At 35.9% G+C, this 23,995-nt stretch overlaps 1 protein-coding gene across 1 annotated transcript in view; it reads left to right on the top strand.

Moving 5' to 3' along the window:
• Positions 1-23,995, top strand: part of CFAP54 (cilia and flagella associated protein 54) — a 118,698-nt gene that overhangs the window by 29,436 nt on the left and 65,267 nt on the right. The window contains exons 15-28 of the mRNA XM_055809189.1: positions 6-156; positions 1,969-2,027; positions 3,037-3,165; positions 3,841-3,988; positions 4,745-4,822; positions 4,904-5,025; positions 7,946-8,119; positions 11,233-11,325; positions 13,732-13,917; positions 14,941-15,083; positions 17,676-17,823; positions 18,804-18,959; positions 20,574-20,696; positions 23,489-23,632. Of these exons, the coding sequence (XP_055665164.1) occupies positions 6-156; positions 1,969-2,027; positions 3,037-3,165; positions 3,841-3,988; positions 4,745-4,822; positions 4,904-5,025; positions 7,946-8,119; positions 11,233-11,325; positions 13,732-13,917; positions 14,941-15,083; positions 17,676-17,823; positions 18,804-18,959; positions 20,574-20,696; positions 23,489-23,632 (1,854 nt within the window). The remainder of the gene's footprint in view (positions 1-5; positions 157-1,968; positions 2,028-3,036; positions 3,166-3,840; positions 3,989-4,744; positions 4,823-4,903; positions 5,026-7,945; positions 8,120-11,232; positions 11,326-13,731; positions 13,918-14,940; positions 15,084-17,675; positions 17,824-18,803; positions 18,960-20,573; positions 20,697-23,488; positions 23,633-23,995) is intronic.

Here is a 23,995-nt window from a genome sequence, read left to right as displayed (position 1 = left end):
TTTAGTGGGTTCAAGTACTCTGGATAATAAATGAAGTAATTCAGAAAAGCAACATAGCAGACACTAATGTTGTAATGCTTGCAGAGATAACCTTACATCTAACTGCAATATTGGAAAACATAGCTGATTCTACAAGTAAATCTATGAAAAAAACAGGTAAAGCTTTCAACACAAATTTAGTTTTCTTTCAAGATTGGAACTTTTCTGAGTTGAAAACTTTGACAAATATACATATTAAAAAATTATTGTAAAGACTTCATAGAGAGTAGAATAGTTTTTTGTAGACACAATTTCATCCATAATTGGAGCTAATGAAACCTGGTTTTCAAAGGATTTATGCCTTACTTCCTTACATTTCCAGTTCTACCAAAGTGACCCCATTTTAAATCATATCTCTTATGACTCACCCTCCCCAGAAGTCTTCTACATGTCTCTTCACCTCTTTGGGGCAGCCTCAGATCACTTGTATGTTCTCTGAATATTGGCTAGGCAGAAGGCAGTATGTACTGTGGCTCATTTGGAGCATTCAGGTGCTGGTTGACTAGTGGCAGGCCAAACAGAAGAGGGAAATACTGAGGTCATACTGAAGCTTTTGCTTTATTTGGGTCATTAATTTGGATCTCTAGTCTACACAAGTCTTGATTTTTGTGTAGGAATTCTATTGTCTTTGAAATTTAACTTAACTTGGCTGACATCATTGGGATATAATGCAACCACCATCACATTAAACAAATTTCCTTCCAAAAGCTGACTAATGCTGTAAAATAGGAATATTTAGACATATTTTTAAAAGAAGTTCTCTGTTGTTGTGGATGTAGTATCTTGGAATATGAATCATAGTTCTCATAAATGTTTTGCAGTAATTAAAGAGTAGATTTTAAGGACCCTTTTACAGCATATCTATGAACAGAAGAGAATGACAATACCTTTTACTCTCTTCAAAGTAAGAAAATCTTGGAACACTACTATTCATTATAAAGGTAGAGAAGGTATTGTTTTCTGTGATGTTTTGAAAATCATACTATTCCGATGGAAAATGGATGAATCCTCATTGTAGCATCACTGCTATTCTTTTTCATTCAGTTTAAATGTATCTTTTTGGAGGAAAAAAGGCTGAATAGATAGGAACCATTGGTGAACACAGGCTAATAAATAGCCAGTCAAGTACACATTTATGCTGAGAAGCGTCTTTACTGAATGCTTAGTGAATATAGATTTTCTTATTTATGAGATAGAGACAGTGAAAAAGCAGAAATAAAGAGGCTAAAGTGGCATAAGGAGTACAGGAGTGACTGGAAGGTTGTCCCTCTGAAAGGGCAAAAAATGAATCTATTTCAGCAAAGAAATACAATTTTGACAGGCTAGGGGGTGGTAACCAAGAACAAAGAATCTGCTTCCTCTTGTTTTGGAAAGGAAAACAAAATTCTGGATGCATTCTTGATAAATGAAGACAATTTAAACAATCCAAATGAACTTTAAAAAGTGATAATCCCCTTTCAAGAAATATTAAATTGAAATAGTATGTATCACAAGAATATGACCTCATTTATTTAAAAATCCTCTTGTAAGTTAAATTAGCATGCAAACTGCTGTGAATAAGATAACACATATATGTGAATTGATTTTAAAATGGAAAATTTATATGAATGCTACAACAATGTTAAGGAACTATGAAATGGGTCCAAGTTTCACTGGCTTAGATATAATGCTGCTATGAAATATAGGATACATTTAAAAATATTACATTATTGGATAAGCATATACTGAATTAGTATAATTGTACATATGTAGCTATTGTGTTTAAACCCCTAAAAGCTTTTCAAGAAGCAATGTAATTATCTCATAGTCAAGTACTGAAGAACTGAGTTATGTCCAGACTCTTGAGGAAGTAGCAGAGCTAATCAAATGGTACTAAAATTTTCTGAGTATATTTCATTTTCACTTTCTGATTTTCCTCCTATAAAAAAGGAAAAAGAAGTGCCTCTCTCTTGCAAGATGAAACCTCTGATATGCCTGAAATACTGATGGTAACATCTAATTAATTTTCATTAATACAGTGTTTTTGAATAGCATAAGAACAGTTATTTCTCCTTGAAGCTTTTAATACAATTTTGTATTTAGTTTTATAAAGCTGAAATGTTTCATACAATCATGCTAGAGCAGAGGAGAAAAGCAAAGATATTTTTCCAAATGAAATAAAATCTGAAAATTTTTCTATAGTCTTTTTTAGTAATCTGTGATATGGAAGAAGTTTTATTTGAAAATTTTTTTACAGTATGAACATACTAATTTCTGCCGTACACTTTTTTATGCTGATGTGTAGTACCAGCTTTAAATGGTTTAATAATGCATTTTTTAAAGGTCATACAAACTTCAGTCCTTGCTTAATTTAGGAAAATATTTTGAGTTGTGGTTTTGCTTGTTTGTTTCTATAAGGGTAATGTGGAATAGATGGAAGATCCTGAGTTTCTTTGCTTTGTTCAGTGTGTTCAGTGCTTAGCACTTTGCAGAAGTGTCCAACAAAATAGTTCAAAATTACTTAATAAAGCACATTAAGAAGGCAAACATTAGTCTGAGGATTCAGGAATTTTGTCAATGATATGTCTTAATACTTACCCCCATGGTGAAACTTTGATTCAATGACAAACTACTTAAGGGTGGTGTTTTCAAAAAAATCAGTATTTTCTTAACAGCATTTAATGGAACATTTGAAAAGTGTGAAAAATGCTGTGTTCATCAACTTAATTTTCTAACTGCAGTTTCATTCTGCTGTAAGCTAACTCTTTGAGTTAGTAAAATGTTTCTTTGACAGCTGAGGGAATATCAGTCCTAAATTAATTAAAATTACTTGAAATTGAAAACATTGACATTAGTATGTCAATATGAAAGCATGGGGAGCAGTGCCTATGTAAAGACTATTTGACAGAGTTTAAACTGCAACAGCTGAAAATAATAGCACTTTACTTTTGATAGTCCATATTATAGCTTTTAATGCTGTTATTTAATAAAGCATGTTTCTATGTGTTTTCATTTCAGAAAAGTCCTACAGAACAATTACAAGTTGCTTATGAAAGTCTTGAAAAAGCAATTAATGGAATGAACACATCTCGCTTAATGACCCTTCTACCAGATGGAAAGTCGATATTTGACAACTGCTGTACAATGGTAAAGTTTACAAAAAGCTACACTGCATCAAAATTTATAAATAATATATTGGATTTTGATGACACAAACCTCATATTTTCTTCATACTTAGAAATCTTAGCATTATCAAATGCGCCTCATCTTCCTGCCTCATGTAAGAGGAGAACAGAAGAAATAAATCTTTGTGTAGCAGAAACAGCATTTCTCTCTTTCAGTAACTCTTTAGGATTTCTTTGCTATTTTCTTCTGGAAATAATTATAATTTATAACTTTCTCCTATAAAATAAAAGCAGAAATCCTTTTCATATTCATTGCTTGCAACAGTTTATTATTAACATTTTTTCCTGTTGAAGGGAGATCAGATTTTCTAAATATTATCATTCTACACCAATATGATCTTTTTTTTGTGGACTGGCAACACAATAGAACATATTTTTCTGCAGTTGCGTATTTATTATTAATTTAGTTTCCTATTGATTCTCAGGATTTGTCTAGTTTTCTCTGTCCATTTTCTGTGCTTTCTCTGTCTAGTCATTCTCCTTTTCATGTTTTCTTGAATGACTGCATATTACATAGATATGAGAAATTTCAGTGTTTTGTCAATTTACTGAAATAATAGTATCAATATCAAGATAAATGCAGTAAGCTAAGTCATAAAAGTTTGTGTTTGCTTAATTGCCATTTCCTATTTATTAGGTGGACTCAAATGATCAGGATTTGAATTCCCTTTTGGGATGTGGTAATGATAACACAGGAACAGGTGATGTTTTTTTAATGGATTTACATTTGGAGCTTATTCAGGCCCAGCATCGAGTAGCTGTGAAACTTCTTAAAATGATAAAAGGTAGGTTTCAGTAAAGCTAAATGATCTTCATATCTTGATTAGAGTTCTCTGTTAACATATGATGTAATACTAAGAAATAAAGGAGTACCTACTTTCTGAAGAGGAGCTGATGTTGGGCAGTTTGTATGCCACCTACAGATTGAAATAATGTATTGAATTTGCAGAATTTAGATTTACTGCATGATATGAATCTCTAACGTCTACTCAACCGATGTAAGTTAAACTTTGCTAACAAGTACTGGATTGGATTCCTAGACAGTTTTTTTTGGGGGTGTTTATAATATTAACAGTATCAGTAAGGGAGAACTGGGGGATGCTCTACAGTATTTTTTTCCCCTGTAATTCTAATTTTCTTTCTAGAGAATGATGAGTATTTTATTCAGTGCTCTTTGTAATCCAGATTTCTACAGTCCGCAGATATCCCGCACTTGCCAAATGCTGTCTGGAAAAACTCTACTTGGTCTCCCATTCTTGTTTTTTTTTTTTTAAAGTAAAAGCTAGTATGAGTTTGACACTGCAGAGTTCCCCTGTGCACTGCTCCTTAAAATCAAACAAGATTACTCTTTTCCTGTGATGTTAGTATAGCTACTAAAGATGTTAAAGCATGAGGGTGGAATATTCTTTGTGGCATGAACCAAACAAAAGAACATGAGATGGAGCAGAACTTTACTACAAAACTACATATTAACCCCCCTTACTGAAATTTTCTCAGTACCACTATTAGAATGAGTAACTCAAGATTTCCTTCCCACATAGGTGCTCAAAAGGATGATGAAAGTCTTAAATCTAGCAAGTCTCATGTGAAGAATATTAAAGATTTCTGTTATTTAACAGGTAAGGCTTATTATAAGATTTTAGAAGTATAATAAATTACTGCTGCTGTTTTATAAATGTCTTAAAATATCTGTTTTACAGAGGCATTTATAATGGGAAAAATAAAAAAGAATAAGCTATCCAAAGCAATATTTTTGATGCAAAAGGCTGCACAGAAGTTCCCTAAAGAGTTAACCACTTCTTCCCAAAGGCAGCTACTGGAGGTAATAAAATAATATCTTATAGTAGAAATTCTTTATCATTATTACAGTTTTTCATGTCCTGTATTATTATGACTTTGATTACTCCTTCTTATAAAAAGAAGAAAAATGGAAGGAACTCGAGGGACAATGGGTGTTTTTAACTTCTGTTGTCAAAATTTCCCTGAGAAGTTTCATTATGGTGAAAGAATGAAGTGACTTAAAGTAAGGAAAGAGCACATCCCCAAATTCTGTGCACACACGCAGATTGCAGGAAACATGAAAGAAGATACCATCTTTCTTTCTACACTTAACCACCTAGACTTTGCAATTATGAACCTATACCCTGCCAAAATATCAGGCAGGTTTCCTTCTCCCCATTGCAACCTTCAACATCCTTCTTTTTCCAAGATCTATAAGCTGTCTTAGATTACTTCAGTGATGATGACATGGACTTTATTTTATTAATGTTAAATAAACAGTTTAGAAGTTGGAGATTTTGGAATTTACTGAGGCTGAAAGTCAATTCTTCATGGGGTCATTTCGAAGTCTTTTGAAATCAGTGGAAGTCTTTCCGTTGAGCTTTGTACCAGCATCTCTCCATGAAAATTGCCTTCTCATCAGTGGGGCATAAAATTTATTTATAGCCTGTACAACAGATAACAGAATCTGCAAGTTCTACTATATAATATATGAAAAAGTATTTTAAACAAGAAGTTGCTAGATAGTGTTTTTCTTTTAAGTACTACAAATTTGGGAGCAGGATAATTAACACACATATCTTTTATGTCAGAAGAATGCAAAAACCAGATAGATATACACTAAAAGTCTCTCTCATATATTTGTAAAATATATGGAATTTATGAATAGAAGATGTAGTGATATGATATGAAATTTGTAACTAGTCACCAGTGAGGCTTTACAAGCAATTCCCAAGAAATATGTGGTTATCGCAAACAAACATTTGCAAAGGCCTTGTAGTGAACTTCAGTATATTTTACTTCTGTGCACTTTTCACTGAGAAACATGTAGGTAAAAAAATATAATATATTTGGAGCCAGTTGCCAGAAAATGCCAGAATTAACTTTGCCTGGACAAAGTTTGCATGATTTTCTTTGATATTTGTGCTATGATGAAATATGTAATTATATGCTCAATTAATTTTCCTCCTTGTGGTGGATGGTGCTCACTTCATGAATAGCAAAACCATACCTTTATTTTCATGCTTCTCTGTAGAGGATTTTGCCTTTTGTATCGTAGACCATCCAAGACGTCTATATAGAACTGCTCATACCTTCCAGTCTTTTCTACTGTACTCAGCACAATATGAGATAAATCTGTTTTTTATTACACTGCAAAATAGGAAAGTGGTTTATTTGTTTGGAAAACATAGAAATAACCTTTTCTCATGCAGTAAACCACAAGGCAGCTTCTGAGTCATGTGTATACTCAAATGTGTCACACTGCTTAACTGCTTTAGCTACTGTGTACCCATCACATCATATACATATCACAGTACAGCTTACCATAAAGAAGTAAAATTTTTGAAGAAGCAATGAAGTTTCTTAATTATCAATTGCAAAAGCTGAATGGTTGTGTGAGGGAAAGAGTCAGTCCATATCTTGCTTTTTTACTTATATCCTTCCTTAAACATTTATTACTAGGGTGGATACAACCTTAATGTAAAGGGGCAGGAAGTTGAGTGAAGTGAGGGGCTGTGCAAATGATTAGCTATGTGATGTGATTAAGGCTCTATTAAATCTTAACTCCCCATTTCACTGTAAATCTATGGCTGGTTTTTTGGTCATTTTTGGACATGAGGTACAAGGCTTATTCAATCTGTGGTCTGACCTGGTATGGTTGTTCTTATAGCCTTATAAATGTATGAGGACAGAAACAAGGAATTGTTAAGGTGCAAGATTATAGGATTGTCACTGAATAACCAATAACTTCAGATTTTCTTTCTCAGTTTATTTTTCAGACTCAGTTCAGCCTAAATCCTTGGTCCAGTGTATGGTACTAAAAGGCTTAAAATAAAAACCCTGGTTGTAGAAATGTGTGATCTATCTTCTCCCCGAAGAATGTAATTTCTCCAAGGCATCCTTGATCTCTTCATCTCTGGGAGCTGTCTTTTTTCATTTTGGTTTGCACTGCACAGCTCCCACAAATAAAGATTTAAAAGTACTAAGTTCTTAGTATTAAATTTCCAAGTTAAGTTTCCCTTATCCTGACAATGCAAACAAAGTAAAGAAACCTATCAATTTGCCATTCTGTCCAGTAAGAAAAAAACGTACCCTGATCTCCAACCAAATGTCCACATAATCACTATGTGCAGGAGGCCTCCACATTTTTGGAAGACATTTATTAGACTGTTAGTCAGCTCTCAGCTTTCTTCAGCTAACCAAGGGAAGTGTCTTAGCCCTACTTTTCTGGGCCTGCACTCTCCTCCATTTTCTTTATTTCTGGACTGTATTTATTTCCTCAATTTCTGGAGTACAGAAAATCAGTCTAATCACTTCCACAGCTCCTTCAGAAAGTCCAGGGATTAGGTCTCCAGCTCTCTCCTAAATAAGAGCTGGTATCTTTTTTGTTTCTTGTCGGAGCTAATCACTGGTTGACACTAATTGCTAATTAACATTATGTGTGGTCACTTTCTTTTTTCCTATAGGTTCTTCCAAAACTGGATATGCATCAGCCCTGCCTCTTTCATATGCAACCCTGCATTCTCTTTATTGTACATTGTGAAATTAATCAGTATATGTAAGGCTTACACAAAGTACCATTCAACCTGATTTAGGATGTAAGATGATATGAAAATCTAGAAATGTTTTCTACATAGCAGTGGATTTTTTAATGATCATTTTGAAAACTGTGTAAAAGTGTTAAATCTATCTGATTGTTATGTTTTAAAAGTTTTCTCCTTTTGTTTTAATTTAAATCATAGGAAGCACTAACTTTAATTGAGCAAGTTGAAGCTGAACAAAGAGCGTTGTATCATAGTCTCAAAGAAACTATGAACAGCAAGAAAAAAAGCAGAACTCCTCCTCCTCCACTATTACTTTCTAGATCACATTGCTCCATGACTTTTAAACCAGCCCCATTCTCTTCAGATGTTCAGGTAATGTTTTTCATGATGACTGCATAAGAAATAACTAAACAATACATGAGAGAGAAAAAGTTGTTTCAACAGTGCTAATACCATCACAGTTTGTTTTGTTGTTCTTGAGAAGATTATGTGATTCTGACTTGTGTTGTTCCCCCCATGCTCTGTGAGTCAGTTGTGACTCACTGTTTTGATCTTCACATTTGCATGAAAATTTCTTAATCTCATGCATCATGTTCCTTGGTGCTTCTGTCATATAACACTTATTCTACTTGTCAAAATCTCATTCTTTCACTTTTAGTCTGACATACTCCTAGTTACCTTCTAAAGACATGTGAAGCTGTTGCATCATGTGATGCAAGAAAGTACCACACTGAAGTAAGTCTCTGTTAATGAAGTGCTGAAGTGCCATAATTCAGGTGGAAAAAGCGGCCTTCTGTTGGACATGTAGAATCACAGAACTATTCAGATCATAAAGGGGTTTAGGAGAGGTCTCTAGTCCCACCTTCTGCTCAAAGTAGGGTTGGCTGTGAGATTAGACCAGGTTGCTTAGGGCATTATCCAGTCACCTCTAAAAACCTCCAAGGGCAGAGACTGAACAGCTTCTCTGGACAACCTGTTCATGGAGAAAACATTTATCCTTATGTACAGTTGGAATCTTTCTTGCTTCAATTTAGGTCTATTGTTTTTTGTACCCTTACCATGCACTACTGGGAAAAGCCTGGCTACATCTTCTTCATCACTTGCTTGCAGGCACTCAAGGGCTCCTGGTAGGTCCCCTGAAGCTACCTCTTCTCCAGGAAGAATAAGCCCTTCTTGCTCAGCCTTTTCTCAAAGTGCTAGTGCTCCATCATGGTGGTCCTTTGCTGTAATGACTCTGGTTGCTCTGGTTGTTCAACATTTCTTGTTAGAATGATGGGGACAGGAGTGAAACTGGCCGTGGTATCTAGATGTAGTCTAATGAGTGCTGAGCAGAGGGGGATAATCACATTCCTCAGTCTCCTAACTGTATGTCTGTCAGTACAGTTCAAGATGCTTTCAGGCTGCTTTGCTGCCGTGGCACACCACTGGCTTATGCTCAGCTTGCTGTCTAACATGTCCCCCAGATCATTTAAGTGCTGTTTCCCAGCCCATCAGTCCCCAGCCTATATCCTTGCAAGGGATTCTTCCTTCCCAGGTGTAAAACTTTGCATTTGTCCTGTCCTTGTTAAATTTCATGAGGTTCCTGTCGTGCATTCCTCTGGGCTCTCTGGGTGCCTCTGAATAGCAATCCTGCCCTCAGTGATATCGATTTTTTCCCTCAATTTGGCATCATCTTCAAATCTAGTGCTCACTTTTTCCCTCGGGTTATTGCTAAAGATATTGAACAGGATAGTCCCCTACAGTAGTCCACTTGTTACCACCCTCCAGGTAGAGTATGAACCATTAACAACTAGTCTCTGAGCCTGACCTTCCAACCATTGTTTTACCCGTTTATCTGTTCACACCCCCATACTGTATCATCCTAACTTGGATGTAAGACTACTGGGAGACAGTGCTGAAAAAAAAAAAGCCTTTCTAAGGTCAAGATAAATGACATCTACTCCTCTCCCCTCCTCTGCAAATCAAGTAATTTTGTCACAGAGGCCAATCATGATGATGAGCCATGTTTTGCCCTGGGTAAATCCTTGCTGACTGTTCCAAATCACCTTATTCTCCTTCATAGTCCAGAAAGGGTTCAAACTGGTTGAAGTATGAAAAACTCACTAGCCACAGTTTTCTAAAGAGACAAATTTTCATAATGATTTAGCAAACTTCTTCAAATTAACAATGTGTATAAAACCAGTAGGAACTCAAATCTTACTAAATAGTGGTAAGAATTTTTCTGTGAACAATTGTTTTATAACTTGCAGTTTTATTTCACTTCGATTAGTTAATTTCAAAGAAATGAATTTGGAAAAGTTTTTCCTTTTTATTCCTAATGAACATAAAATAAAAAAAATAACTCTTTAAAGTCTGGTAGCTCATCTGTTAACACTTCTTTTTGTTCGATACAGGGGAGTGAATGTAAAACAGTGGGCCACTAGATGGCGCAACATGATTATTAGTCTTATAATTTAAGCCCAGATACTCTGTTGAGCAGATGTGAAAGGCATTTTTATCGAAGAACTTACTAACTGGAAATGGATACTAAGGATTTAATTAGACGTATATAGTTCTTGTACTAGAAGTCAATCTCTAAAACTTCCCGATCTTAAAGTTGCTCATTTCCTGAAAATAACCACCTCTATTTCAGTATCTCTTTCTGAAAAACAGAACTCATTGCAAGGCAAATCATGTGTATTATACAAGAAAAATTAACATTTGTTTAATGTTAAAAAATGACCTCACCTGCAAAACCTCAGGTCTATTTAAATGTCTACTGAAAGTAAATAGTACAGTTTTTAGAACTTCATCAGATGCATAACTTACTGAAATCATCTGCCCAGTTCTACAGAGATGAAATCAAAATTAGTTCCCATGTTTGATCTCACTGGACACAACCAAGCACTGATTCAGGACTGCATACTCATGTTCCTCCTTGGTTAAATATATTAAGAAGTATAGATAATATGCTCAATGAGATTATCAGCAGCTTGAGAGTATTAAACAAATAAATGGATTTAAATAGAAAATAAGAACATGGCTTGTTTAGAAGATATTACTGCATTACTTCATATTTGTGTTTTTGTTGCCTGATTTTAAGGATCTTTCCTCAAGTAGTGTACTGAATCAGAACATGTCAGCTTTAGAAGGGTACTGTTGGCAAGGATCACATAATAGATTGAGATGACTTTAAATCTACAGGATGGCCTATAGAGTTTATGTTTTGGGATAAGTTTGAGGTACAGGGTAAGTCAATGTAGGAGATAGAATAATGAAGAATCATTTGCTTTTATTGCTATTTTAGTATATCTAGTTCTCCAGCTAAATCAATTAATTAATGTTTCTAGTGCAGTTAGACTATACATTTTTATAACTAAGGTTGGTTTGTTGTTTTTTTTTTTTTTCCACAGAGACTGTTTTCACAAAACTAGTTAATTCTACATTAGGCAAAAGTTAGAAATACTGTTATATATCAACTAATTTTGTTCTCATTTTCTTCAAAGGTTTCATGGTACAGTATTTTGGGCTCTGTAGCAGGAGGAAGTAATATGAAAGTAAGGTTAAAACACAATAAACTTCCAAATGCAGGAGAAGAGGTAAGACAGAGGTAAAACTCCTTTAGATCATTCTCTCTTCTTTTAAAAAAACCCCAGCTTTCTAAATGTATACATCTAACATCTTTTTTTAATCAGGTAACTGGCCAATCCTTTGACAAACCTTTTGATTTCTATTTTAAGCAATTGAAATTTTGCTAGGCTGAAGGGATACCAAAACAAAAAAAAAAGTTCTAGGAACCTGTTCAGGATAGTGAATTAAATGATACAAAACCTTCATATTAGACAAGTCTTTGTCCCATCTGTTATAACTCTGTTTTTTGAGTGACATCTAAGAAATACAGAAGGAAGATAAAGTATATAATGTATTTATAGAGCGTACCCTAGACACTTCTGTTTCCAGGGATTCAAAAAAAGAGAAATTCTAAACAGGTAAAAAATTTTTCTTAATTGTATAACTTCTATTGGCTATTTCTTCTTAACAAGGCCTTGGCTTACTTAATTCTGGCAACATGATGATATAACTTCTTCAATAACCTTTGTGTTCAGACATGATTGAACTTCTAGGTTCATGCTCTTTCCCTTTGGTGCTGTGAACATGTGGTGTGACAAATCATCCCACAAAACTTTGATTACTTATGACTGATCATCTGACTGTCAGTGCTCTTTTACATTACTTCTTCATTGCAATTTGATGTTTATTTTCTTAATTTGTTTTGCATTTTTTGTTTTGTGTTAGTGTAGTTTTTTTCCTTTAGATTACACTTTGATGTTCTTGCATAGACTGAGAGAGTTCTGGTTTACACTTGCTTTTGCATGCTGTTGCATTGTCCACCTGAATGACGACCGTGATCCATCATCCAAATACTCTTAATTTTGAGTTCAAAGAATGGGACAAAAAAGCTTCAGCACATCATATTTGCTTCAGCAAATTTGACTGTTGTCTCAGACCTGAGTGATCATTTTTATATCTGGAAATCTTCTTGAAGAGTTCTGTTCTTTGCAGGGCAGGTCTCTGTTTTGCGGTGTTGCAGAAGAATGATCTCGACCTCTTTTGCCTAATGTTTCAAGCTTTCCTGGTTTTGTGACCAAGCTCTATACTAACGTTTACAGACTTGTATTTGGTGATGGAGGGGAAATCATTCCCTTTGTGCCTGTTGCCCTATACCCTCCCCAAAAAGGAAAGTGTATAAAAAGAGAAGGTGTGTGTAGCTACTGGCAATAGAGGTTTTGATGTTATTGTCTATATTATTGTTATCAAATCCAGAGAATCAAGCTTCCTGCGATGTCCAGTGAGCTAGTTTCAGTATTCTGTACTGCTCCAGGTGAATTAAGTATTTCATTTGAGACTTTTACTTCACTGCTAGCTGTTCTTTCTTTGAACTTGCTGCAATCCATCCAAGCCACTGACTGTCTTAGCTCTGGCAGGCACTAGAGGTGCACAGACCTGAGGTTAACCCATATGCCTTAGCAGTGGAACTTCTTGTTGCTTTAGGATATGCTTTTGCGAAATGCTGATCTGCAGACAAAGTCACTATCTACCTGCTTCATGGAAAAGGTTTAGAATTTTTGGTGGTGTAATGATCTATCAACTTGCAACATGAGAAAAGCTTGCTCTAAAGGGATACTACAGACTGTCTTACACTAATTTCTGGTCCAATGGTTCAGGATTCACCCCCAGCATTTGATGGGATTTCTGTTGTTCAGAGGTCTCCTAATGAAGGCCAGACAGTATTTGTATAAGAGCACTGTGTTGATGCTACATTCGGATGGTCTCATTTCTCATGTTGTGCTTCAGTCACTGTGTCAGTTGTTCGTTGCTTCAAGACCATAAAACTTTGGTTATGGAGAGGAAGGTGGAAAAGCCTGTTAGGAGCGAGTCGCAATGTTAAAGTGCAGGTGGACAATTACTTGAAGGAAAAATGAAGAGAAGATCTTGAAAATATGTTGTTTGTTTCACAAACTTCAAAGTCCTTTTAATGATGCTGAGAGGACCCGAGACATCCTCTGCCCATATCTAATACATGCATGTGGCATGTGTGGAGGAGAGCCATATGCTCTTTCTCAGGAAGCACAACTCAGGGCTAGAATGTTTCCAGCTCAATGACTGCAAGCACGTGCACTCATGGTGTGAATATAGAAATGGACAAAAATGTCTTAGAGAAACTCCAGGTCCTGGTACTTAACTGTACTCTTAGGTTATGTGCTCTGTATACTCAACTGCATTCCAGAGAAAGCTGATACATTTTTTCCCCTGTCATTTCATTGTTTTCTCATTGTCTTCAAGAACCTAATACCATGTGGAAACATGACGTGTCTGTTAATCTAGGTTGTACTTTGATTGTATCCAACACCATTAAATAATTTATTGAACAGTAAAAGTTTAGAGTTTGAGATTTGTTTTTGATATGTATAGTGGGTGTAAGTGGAAAATATTTTTATTGATAGATACCAGCTGATGGGAAAAGCCTCTTGGAAATACAAGGCTTAGATCCCAATGAGAAATACGTATTTGCAGTCGCAGCATATTCTTCTGATGGAAAACTTATTGGTGATGCCATTGGGGAAACAACTAAGCCAATCCTTGCTTATCCACCTCTTTCTGCTACTACTGTTCGAGCCTATCTCACTGAGGTAGGATTAGAGTCTTGAATAATAAACACATAATTTAATTTGCTTGTAATTATTTGTTTTCACTGGTAGCTCTAAAACTTCTGGTAAAACCTCAAGATTTTCTTGCCAAAAGCTTGACAAGCACAAATCACAATTGTAACATAACAAATGGTATATTTGAGTAACTCAATTCTTAATTCAAAATTACTGGAAATTCCAGTTTAAGGGAAAAGATGTCTCTTAGCTAGTTTTTTTTTATTCCTGTTCCTGTTTTTCAGTCTGCATTTAGGTTCTTTCTTCTGTTTTATAATTTATTATTTCATTTTTCTGATTGAAACCAAGTGCTGGAAATCATCTTATTAGTCATTACAGTATGGGATGAAAAATGTGATTGAACTTGACAGGTATCAAATCCAACCATTTTTATATTGAAATTATTTTTGTAGTGTCTTGTGGAAAACTACAAAGGCTCTGTCAGACCTTTATCATAATTTTTGGTATTCTTAAAAAGAAAATTTAAAACAGATTGTGGCATGGAAAAAAGTCAAATTGTCTAGTCCTGTAAATTAGATAATGGGCAACAGTTAGAAAATTTTCTAAAATATTCCAGAGTAAGGGATATCCACATGAATTTATACCTATTTGTGTGTAGCTCCATCTATATCTTGTTATCCAGAGCAGTAGGGCATTCTGCAGTATTAGTAAAATGAACCTAGATGAAACAATATGCCTTCAAAAACTGCAGTACGATACCTGTAAATTATTCCACAAAGGGCTGCTAGATCCTTGGTTAACAGTCAAGAAACTCTTCTGCCTTCTCTGATGCTAATTCTGAAGGCAAACTAATACTAGTAGAATCAGATTGCTACTACATTTGTTTTATTCAAATATGTTAGAATATTCTTACAGAAATTGTAAATATACATGTTGGGGGAGAGTTTTAAAACTTTTCTTTGTACCATAATCATGTTTGTCTTGGTTATTTGATGAACATGGAAACCTGGTAAATTTTTTGTTGTTGGTTTTTTTTGGGTTTTTTTGTAGGTGGCCTATCAGACTGGCAACTATACATTAGCCAGAGAAGCATTTTCACCAATGTGGGATTATTTTGTTTCAAATTCTTCTCCACTGCCTGCCAATGCAACTGTTATTTCTGCAAGCAGTAATTTGACTATATCTGAAAACAGGTAACTGGCAAAAACAAAGTAACAGTTAATTATAGATGTGCACATTTTATTTTGAAGAGTACCAGGTTGTGAAATTTTGTTCAGACTTGTGATATGAAAAACATTCTGGAAAAAAAAAGGTGTGAAATGTGTTATAAAAATGTAGTGTTTTATAATTAGCAGAGGATTTTTATTATATATGGAACTGCTAACATTTACATACCTAATTCTTTATAATGATTGTTTTCTTAAGATAATTGGAAAACATTTATGAAGTGGCTATTAATTCAGTGTGATGCATTTTCACATGCAAAATATGTAATATGCACTGGGTTCTTGACTTTCGATTAAGGGAGCAGTAAAGTTCAGAAATTGTGAAAATGTTGTCAAGAACACCACCCAAAAGGGGTAAATTCTTGCTAATTTTGTTTTGTGGAGGCTAGATAATCTGCCAATAATCTTTGAATATACTAAAGTGCTTTAGGAGATATATTTAAAATTAATTAATTTGTAAGTAAATTTCAAATATTCAACCATAATATTATAGGTTTTTCATGATGACAAAGCCCAGCTAAAAATTTTGCAGTTACATTCACTGAAATTAAATAGAACCAAATGCAAAACCAATTGAAATCTTAATTAATTCCCAGATAAAAGAAAGAGATGTGTATGAAATAATGGACATGAAATACTGTAATAAAAATATAGTTTTAAATGTTAGTCAACTGCTTACAATTTGATAATGAATTAACATCCAATAAAACTGAATGCAAATCATCATCTTCACTTGTGTGGAATTCTCTTTAGACTAGTTCTTTCATCTCCATTTCAGTCTGACAGACTGGCTTAGTCTTGAAACCGTGGTGACAAGAAGCAACCTTATTGCCTGTTGTGTTAATAGTTCCTGAATGTTTCAAGAATTAAAGAAGAAATAAATAAAGATCTTTGTTTCAAGAAATAGATATTAGGGGGATTTCCTAAAAGTTTTGTCAGAATGCTTCCATTTCCACTTTACAGACAGAATGACCAGTAATCAGCTATTCTAAGACATAACGTAGCTAGCGTTTTCTCCAGATTGTTTTGATACACTTGCATCAGAGCCAGTGTTTTTTTCATGGCAGTGCTGTTTGGGTGCAAGCAGATAATGTAGCCTTGTGTGTGCTCTGAATCCTGTAGGAGAGAGTAATGTGTCTAAGCATACTTGTTATTTGAGGCTCAGCCAGACTACTGGTGTGTCTCTTGTATGTCCTTCAGGTGCCACCATGTGTCTGATACTAGGCATACAAATTTACCAAAGGTCTTGATGTTAGGTGCCATAAGAGCATTTGGGATTTACAGGCAGCCTGTGGACTGCATTGATGCACACAGATAATCACTAGACATCCTATTTCATGATGATGTGGATGTTTTAAATCTATCACTGGCCTAGGCAACAAAGCAGGAATGCAAGTCTGGTCATTGTGGGTTTTTTTGGCAATTGTTTTTCACTAATATTTTTTCCTGATCAGTTCTTCTCCTTCCACTCCCCCTCCCCCTCCCCCCACCCCCCCACCCCCCCCCCACCTCGATACATACAGCTGCAGAAATAACATGATGTGAATTAAGCTACTTTCAGATACATCAAACGAAGACAGAAAATTTTAAATAGCTGTGCAAAGCAGTTTCAGGGTTTTTGCTTTTTTGACATGATGTCCAAGCCTAATTCCGCGCCCCCCCCCTCCCCCCCCCCCGCATTTAATATGGAAGATATTATCAAAGCTGCAGTATCAGACCTGAAATAAAGAGGTTTCAGTTTTACTGATCGGTAGTTAAGAAATTAGATGGACTAGCTTGAAAGTGCATAGGACTTAACGGTACAGTAGAGGGAGCTGGAAGGAAAGGAAACCTGTTTCCAGCCAGAAGCGCTGCTGGTATCTTGGTAATGTCAAGTATGTGAATGTGTCTATTTGATCTTCCTTCTTGAGTTTCAGTCTCTTTTAGGAAATACAATCGAGGAGGAGGAATTTATTTATTATACTTCAAAATAATAGGATTTTTCCTGTAACAACAATAAAATAATAATTTAAAAAAACCCCACCCACCAAAGACAAATGCCCCCTACCCCCAGGGAAGGCAAAAAAAGTCCAACAAAAAAGCAAGCAGAAGAGAGATTCTTTTGAAACTTGTAATACAAGACATCAGTGATGAAAAGGAGTCTGTTACTAACACTTAGTAATGGACTTCACAACTGCATGCGTCATTGTCAGAATACAGAAAAATAATGTGTAAAAGGAGTCATTAAAATAGATAAGCTTTATCATCCCAAGTTTTAAAAATGTTCAACGTAAATTTCACTGGATTGGACGAAACAACTAAGGAAAAGCTCTTTTAGGATAGTAGAAGGTGGATAACAATTTGAAAAGAAGTCTTATCCCTTTTATTTATTTTTTTGTTAGAAATTTTAAATGCTTTTTTTCAGTTTTGCATATAAATCTTCTTTCCAGAAGTAGCTACAGTAATCCTTTTTTTCTGTAATTTTAAAATTAAAGAATGCATTTTAATATAATGCAATTTCAGGCATGTGATATCTGAATCATCATTAACATGCTTTTACTGTGCTTTTTTGTTTTGTAGGTTACGTTTTGAAGCTCTGTCTCGGACTTCTCCTATTACCTTGCACCTCTTTCTAAGGAATATATTTGCTGTCTGTGACATTAATGTCATGGAAGGAGCACTCTTCTGTGATTCCGTATGTTCCAACAAGATACTTTATAAGGACCAAGTATGTGTGGCTTAAAATAATATACTGGATTTGATTTTACTTTTTGATCAGCTTTATTTCATCATCACAAGATAAATGTTGCAATGTACTAAGCCTGTTTACAGAATACTTCATTTTCTGTGAGTCATCTGGTCTTCCTTTCTGAAGTATTTTAGTTGCTGTTGGTAATTTGCATCCTGGTGGAAAGATGTTTCTGAATCAGTTTTTGCCTAATCCAAAGTCCACCAATTCTAACTGAGGAAGGATTTTCCTTGACTTCAGTGGTGGTGGACTGTAATTTAAGAAAGAAGTTCAATCATTGTTATTTTTGTTCTACTAAATTGCACCTTGGATTTTTGGTTTTAAATATTTCTGCTATTTAATACAGATATTTTCATTAATACTGAAGTTCTAACAGGGCTTCATGGTTTTAATATACTAAGTTTTTATCTTATTTCAGACTTTTTTATAGTATAATGGCATGTTAATGACACAAAGGACTTTCTTTTACATTGAATAGTCAAGATTTGCCTCCCATATTATTACATTCCTATTCCACTCTTTGCTGAAGTATTTGTCTCATAAAAATGTGAGCAGTCAATTACTCGGTGACTTTACTGGATCTGCTCATACATGCAAGGACTTCAGCAGATAACTGGAAGGGAAGGAAGGAATTGTTATCCTCCCCTTACTTCCTCTGAGAGCTTAGCATGTGAAATTTCCACTCCACACAGGCTGAGGTTGTTAACCAGGCTTTGTAAATTATATGGGCAAATTCAGAGGGCACAATTAGGTCAAGAACAATTGTTTCCTTTAGAATCGTGAATAATTTTGCATTTGTTTGTATACTTCTAACAGGTATCAATGTAGATTCATTTTTAAACTTTTACTTGCCGCTTACACTGCTTTTTAAACTGCAATAACATCTGTCTTTTTTCACTCTCAAATGATTTAAAACAACAGAATTTGTATTTGAATCAAAATGTGTTTCTTTTTTACAGGTTGCTAGATTAGCAGAATGTGAAAGAATGACTGTGGCAATTGAACTTAGCAATTGGTTAAATGATGCGAGTTACACCCTGCAGTCTGTAGTACAATGTTATGGCCTCCTTGCTCCAATTATTTATCACAAGATTTCTTCAGTGCCGGTAGTTCAGGTGAGAGAATTTTAAGACAAAGCAGCTGGCATCCAATTCCTGCAGTTACTGTGATTCAAATTAAATTTATAATGGAGTGTACGGTGGGAGAGCTAAATATCTAGATGTTGGGTTTTTAGTGGCTGCTGAAAGAAAAGCCTTTAATGGTTTTATGTGTTCCCAACACATATGTTCAGTGTAAGCTGCACAGATTCTGCTCTCAGATATGCTTAAGTAACTGCAGAATAGCGATTGTTTCTTCAGGATGATGTGTTGATATTATAAAACTCTAGTAGAATCTGTGACGTAACTTTACTTGAATGCTATTTGCAGACAGCAATTCTGAGGAAAGAAAAGCATTTGCCTATGGCTTTTTTTGGAATGTTAGCTTCATATAGAGTTTTCTTTTCTTCTTAAAAAAAGAAGGCTAATTGTTTTGATAATGCAGTCTTTAGTTTTCAGGCATGTGCTCTTTTTTCCAGAAGCAAGTACTTTCTCTTTGAAAACAGAGTACCTGAATCCTTTCCTTCCATTTCTGAAGCAGTGGAGGTGTTTTGTAGATTTAGCAAGGATGCAGTAGAAACATGCAACTTTTTTCCCCATAATTGGGTAGTTTTGTCAGGGAACAGCAGTAAGAGCGTGTTTGCGCTACGAGGAAAGTGACTGCAGTGCTGACAAGACACAGACTAGCAGCATCGCAAAACAGCAGACAAAGCAGGGTGTTGGTAAGGGGATCCACTGAGAGTCCAGAGAAGCTGAGGTTATTGGGCTGGCCCAGGGTCCATCCAGGAGAAAAACTCAGGAGCTGCAGGAGTTAGATAGAGCCAGAGACTGGAGACAAGGCTACAACACAGGTCCAGGGTCCATCCAGGAGACAGAACTGAAGACCAGCATGCCAATACCATAGCTCGAGCAGGGACTGAAGGCTTGTGTCTGAGCTCAACTGGGACTCCCGGGCCCCTGGGCAGAAGGTGTGAGGGGAGGTCCCATGTGGGACTGCTCACGGAATGACTGTTGGGGCACTCAGGGCCCCGAGAAGCTTTTAGGAGTGTTTAGAAAAACAACCCCACCTATTTACATAGAGGGATAGCCTCTTGCTTAAGAAGTCATTGACTGTAATGACCTACTAAAGGCACAGCTAGCCACTGGAAATGGCTTCTGTTTCAGGTTTCCTAATTAAAGGGAAAAATAATTTAGTCACATGTTCTTTTCATGCCTGATAGACAAAAATGGGGGGAAAAAAGTCTTCTATTTTTAGAGCGTACTGGAAACATTTTTCTTTCATTTAAAATTCTGACCAGTTTGATATATTTTTAAGCAGTCCTCTACTAGGAGTATGTCATCTCACTGAATTAAGCATTCTTTGATTTCATGTTAATTAAATCAGCAAAAATATCCATTATTTATCTGTAATTTAATATCTGTGATTTTATGAGAACATGTGATTTATTCCAAAGGGCTTGAAATCAAAGTGGTTGAAATCTTGACACCGTTAAATTAAATGGAAATTTTATTATTGGCTTTTGTTATCCATTAGATTTCAAAGCATTTTTAAAGTTCACCAGGCTTTACAGAGGTACAAGCTTGTAAGTGTGTTGCAGACTCCAAACCATCTTTTAACCCTTGTATTTACAGATCCTTATTAAGTGTTTGGCTGTTCTTCAAGAAATTCCAAGTGCCATTTTGCAGAGGAGACAGGCAGGATGTTATGAGAGCATTCAGCATATGATAGCTTGTACTTCATTTTATGCAGCAAAGGTAGGGTGTGGATTATTGTCCTTACAGCTTAGTTTAAAATATAGCTCTTGTTATTTAGAAAAAAGTTGGTAAGCTGGCCTTCAAAGTGGTATCTTAGAGAACTGGTGCTCTAAAATGGTAAAGGTGTAGAAATGTGTATTAGTATCTTTGTATCAGCGCATTTCATATAATAATGACATTTTGACTTTTTAATAGAATTGAGAATTTTCATTTGTTCAGAAAATACACTGTAACTATTGGTCCGTGACATGAAATCTGTATTTTATATTACAGTGTTTATTTTTACATTTAAGGTAGCACTGTTTTCAATCAAGCCTATATGTAATATATAAATTTAAAAGTTTATTTACTGCAAATAGGCCATATTTGTGGTTTTAATCAGATTAGCATATCTGGCTTATTTACTATTCAGATACAAGAGACTATACCATTTAGTCCAACAGGCTGGCAAGAACGTAAGCGCCAGGATTTTTAACCATAATACATATTTGTAGATCACATTTATGATTCAGATTCTCAATCTGTTTAGTGAGATAAGAAGAAACATGGTACCAGTAGGAGTTTATTCCTCAGGTATAGAGACATGCTAGAGTTAAAGTACTTGCCATGAAACATGTATGATGTGGAAAAGTCAGCTTTCCTCTAGCTTTGAGTACACCTCAGCTAAGAGCTTGTTATTGAAGCTGAGCTGTGGCTGATTCTTTGAGGGATTCCCCTGTGTTGGTGATCTCTCATCTGAGTCTTCATAGGAGCTAGATCTCTGTGCTCACCTTACAAGACCAGATCAGTGTCAAGTATCTTTAAAAGTGTACTTCAAGAAGACCCCGGTTTCATTCTTTGTAGAAAGATGAGTATTTTAAGCCTTAGTGTCATCATTTTCTTTGTATCAATCAATGATTTCATGGCTATGAGGGCAGTGTCAGGGCATGGTGAGGGCTGGGGAACCAGAAGCTGAGGGCAATGTCATGGCTGGCAAGGCAGCACATGGCAGTCAGGTTCAACCAGGAGTTAAGATCATTGGGTGAGTTTATAGTGCTGAGGCAGGTCTGAGCTGAAGCTGGGAAGTCGATCTGCAGGTCAGGATCAGGTCTGGTGAGGGTGGCTAGGGTAAGACACAGCCCAGCAGACTGGTCCATTGTGATGGAAGCAGTCTGAGGTCAAGCTGAGGAGCCCATCCATGGGTCAGGTGTCCAGACCAGTGAATCCATGGCCAGGCCCAAGCATGGCTTGGAGCATGCTGGAGACCAGCATTCCTGCCATGTAGGAACTGGCAGGGACCATAGGCTCAGGACTGAGCTGAAAAGGGAGCTCCTGGCTCCATGGCGGGAGGGCCTAGGTGGAGGCTATCAAGGCCAATAAAGCCTATTTCGTGGTTTAACCCCGGCCAGCAACCAAGCCCCATGCAGCCAGTCGCTCACTCCCCCTCACTCAGCGGCATGGGGAGGAGAATCGGAAAGGAATGTAAAAGTCAAGGGTTGAGATAAGAACAATTTAATAATTTAAACAGAATAAAGAGGTAAGAACAATAACAATAATAGTAACAATAATAATATTAACAAAATGGAAAGGTGGGGAAAAAGGGTAAAGCAAAAGCTGCACACACAAGCAAAGCAAAGCAAGGAATTCATTCACCACTTCCCAAGGGCAGGCAGGGGTTTGGCCATCCCCAGGAAGGCTGGGCTCCATCATGCATAACAGTTACTTGGGAAGACAAACGACTTAATGCCAAATGTCCCCCCCCTTTCTCTTTCTTCCCCCAGTTCATATACTCAGCATGACGTCATATGGTGTGGAATACCTCTTTGGCTAGCTTGGGTCACCTGTCCTGGCTGTGTCCCCTCCCAATTTCCCGTGCCCCCTCAGCCCTCTGGCTGGCAGGGCCCAAGGAACTGAAGAGTCCTTGATTTAGTATAAACATCACCCAGCAAAGACTAAAAAACATCAGTGTCCTATCAACATTGTTCTCACATAAGAGCCAAAACAGAGCACTGTACTAACTACTAAGAAGAAAATTAACTCTATCCCAGCTGAAACCAGGACAGCCTAACAGAATGTTAACACCTTCATACAGTGTTTGTTGCTAGATTCCTCAGTTAAATGACTGACTGTTTGTACTGCTGATTTTGGTTTTTTTCCTTAGAGACACCATTTCAAGAGAATAGCAAACAGAATGAGTGAATTGCAAATGCTTCTGATTAATCCATCATATATGGTTTTCTGTGGAGTTACAGTCAGGCCATGCACTGTATTTATCCTAAAGTAATCTATACACTTTGTATCCCAAAGACAAACAACCTAAAGTTAAGTTACCTTGCATATAGTAGAAACACTTCGTCCTTTAGAGTTCTATCTAAAGAAGATAAAGCCATCTAAAAGCATTTCCTACCCTGTTCATTTTATAAATTTCACCATTCCTTTCACTAATACAGTTGGGATTTTCAAATGGGCACTCGATACCAGAGACGTAAATGAGGATCATTTAGTTACCCTTTATATTCTTTGATAGCAGTACTGCCTGAGAACAGGGAGACTGTCAATCACAGCAGCAGATATTTCTGGTTAAATCTTTCTGTTCTCTGAGGGATAGGTTAAGCAGAAGTAGAACACGTAGATAAGATATCTTAATTTCCAATTATTTTACAGTTCTATAGTCCTGTTTTTAAATGAAAAGAAATTTAAGTATTGAGTAATTAATTTCTATTTATAATATTCATGCATTTTGACAGTTATAAGTAGACAAAAATGAAACATTACATTATGTAAAAAATATATAACAAATGATTCTTTAATAGGTACTACGTTCATGGAAAGAATATGAACTAGCAGTAATTATTGTTAACTATGGGAAAAAACTGTTGAATTCCTCAACAACCACCTCACCCTGCCTGTCAGGAGCTATGAAAACTGAAGAAACACACACTAATAAAGGAGTTAAAGTAATTGCTTTGATTTTTACTTTTTCTTTTCTCTGAATACTGTATTGTATTATTTTGAAGACTACATTTAACTGCTTGTTTTACAAGTGATGGTATGGGCTAAGAGTGTCTTTGTAGAATAAGAGTTCCCAAAGTACAGTAGCCGTCTTTGTTAAGACCAGTTGCAGATTGCTGTGGGTACAGGGTCTCATCTTGTTGAACTGGAGAGGGGTTAGCAGTTCAGAGCTATGAGAATCCTGCAGATATTTATACAAGCATCCTTAACTGATCTTCATATATAGTTTCGAGGAATGCTTTATTAGACTGAAAAGATAATTCAATATATTAGTAAAGAAGAGAAAAAATATCCTTAATAATGTAGAA

The sequence above is a fragment of the Falco peregrinus genome, chromosome 6, assembly GCF_023634155.1.
Source record: "Falco peregrinus isolate bFalPer1 chromosome 6, bFalPer1.pri, whole genome shotgun sequence".
In the NCBI taxonomy this organism is placed as follows: domain Eukaryota; kingdom Metazoa; phylum Chordata; class Aves; order Falconiformes; family Falconidae; genus Falco; species Falco peregrinus.
This window is presented reverse-complemented; position numbering and strand designations above follow the sequence as displayed.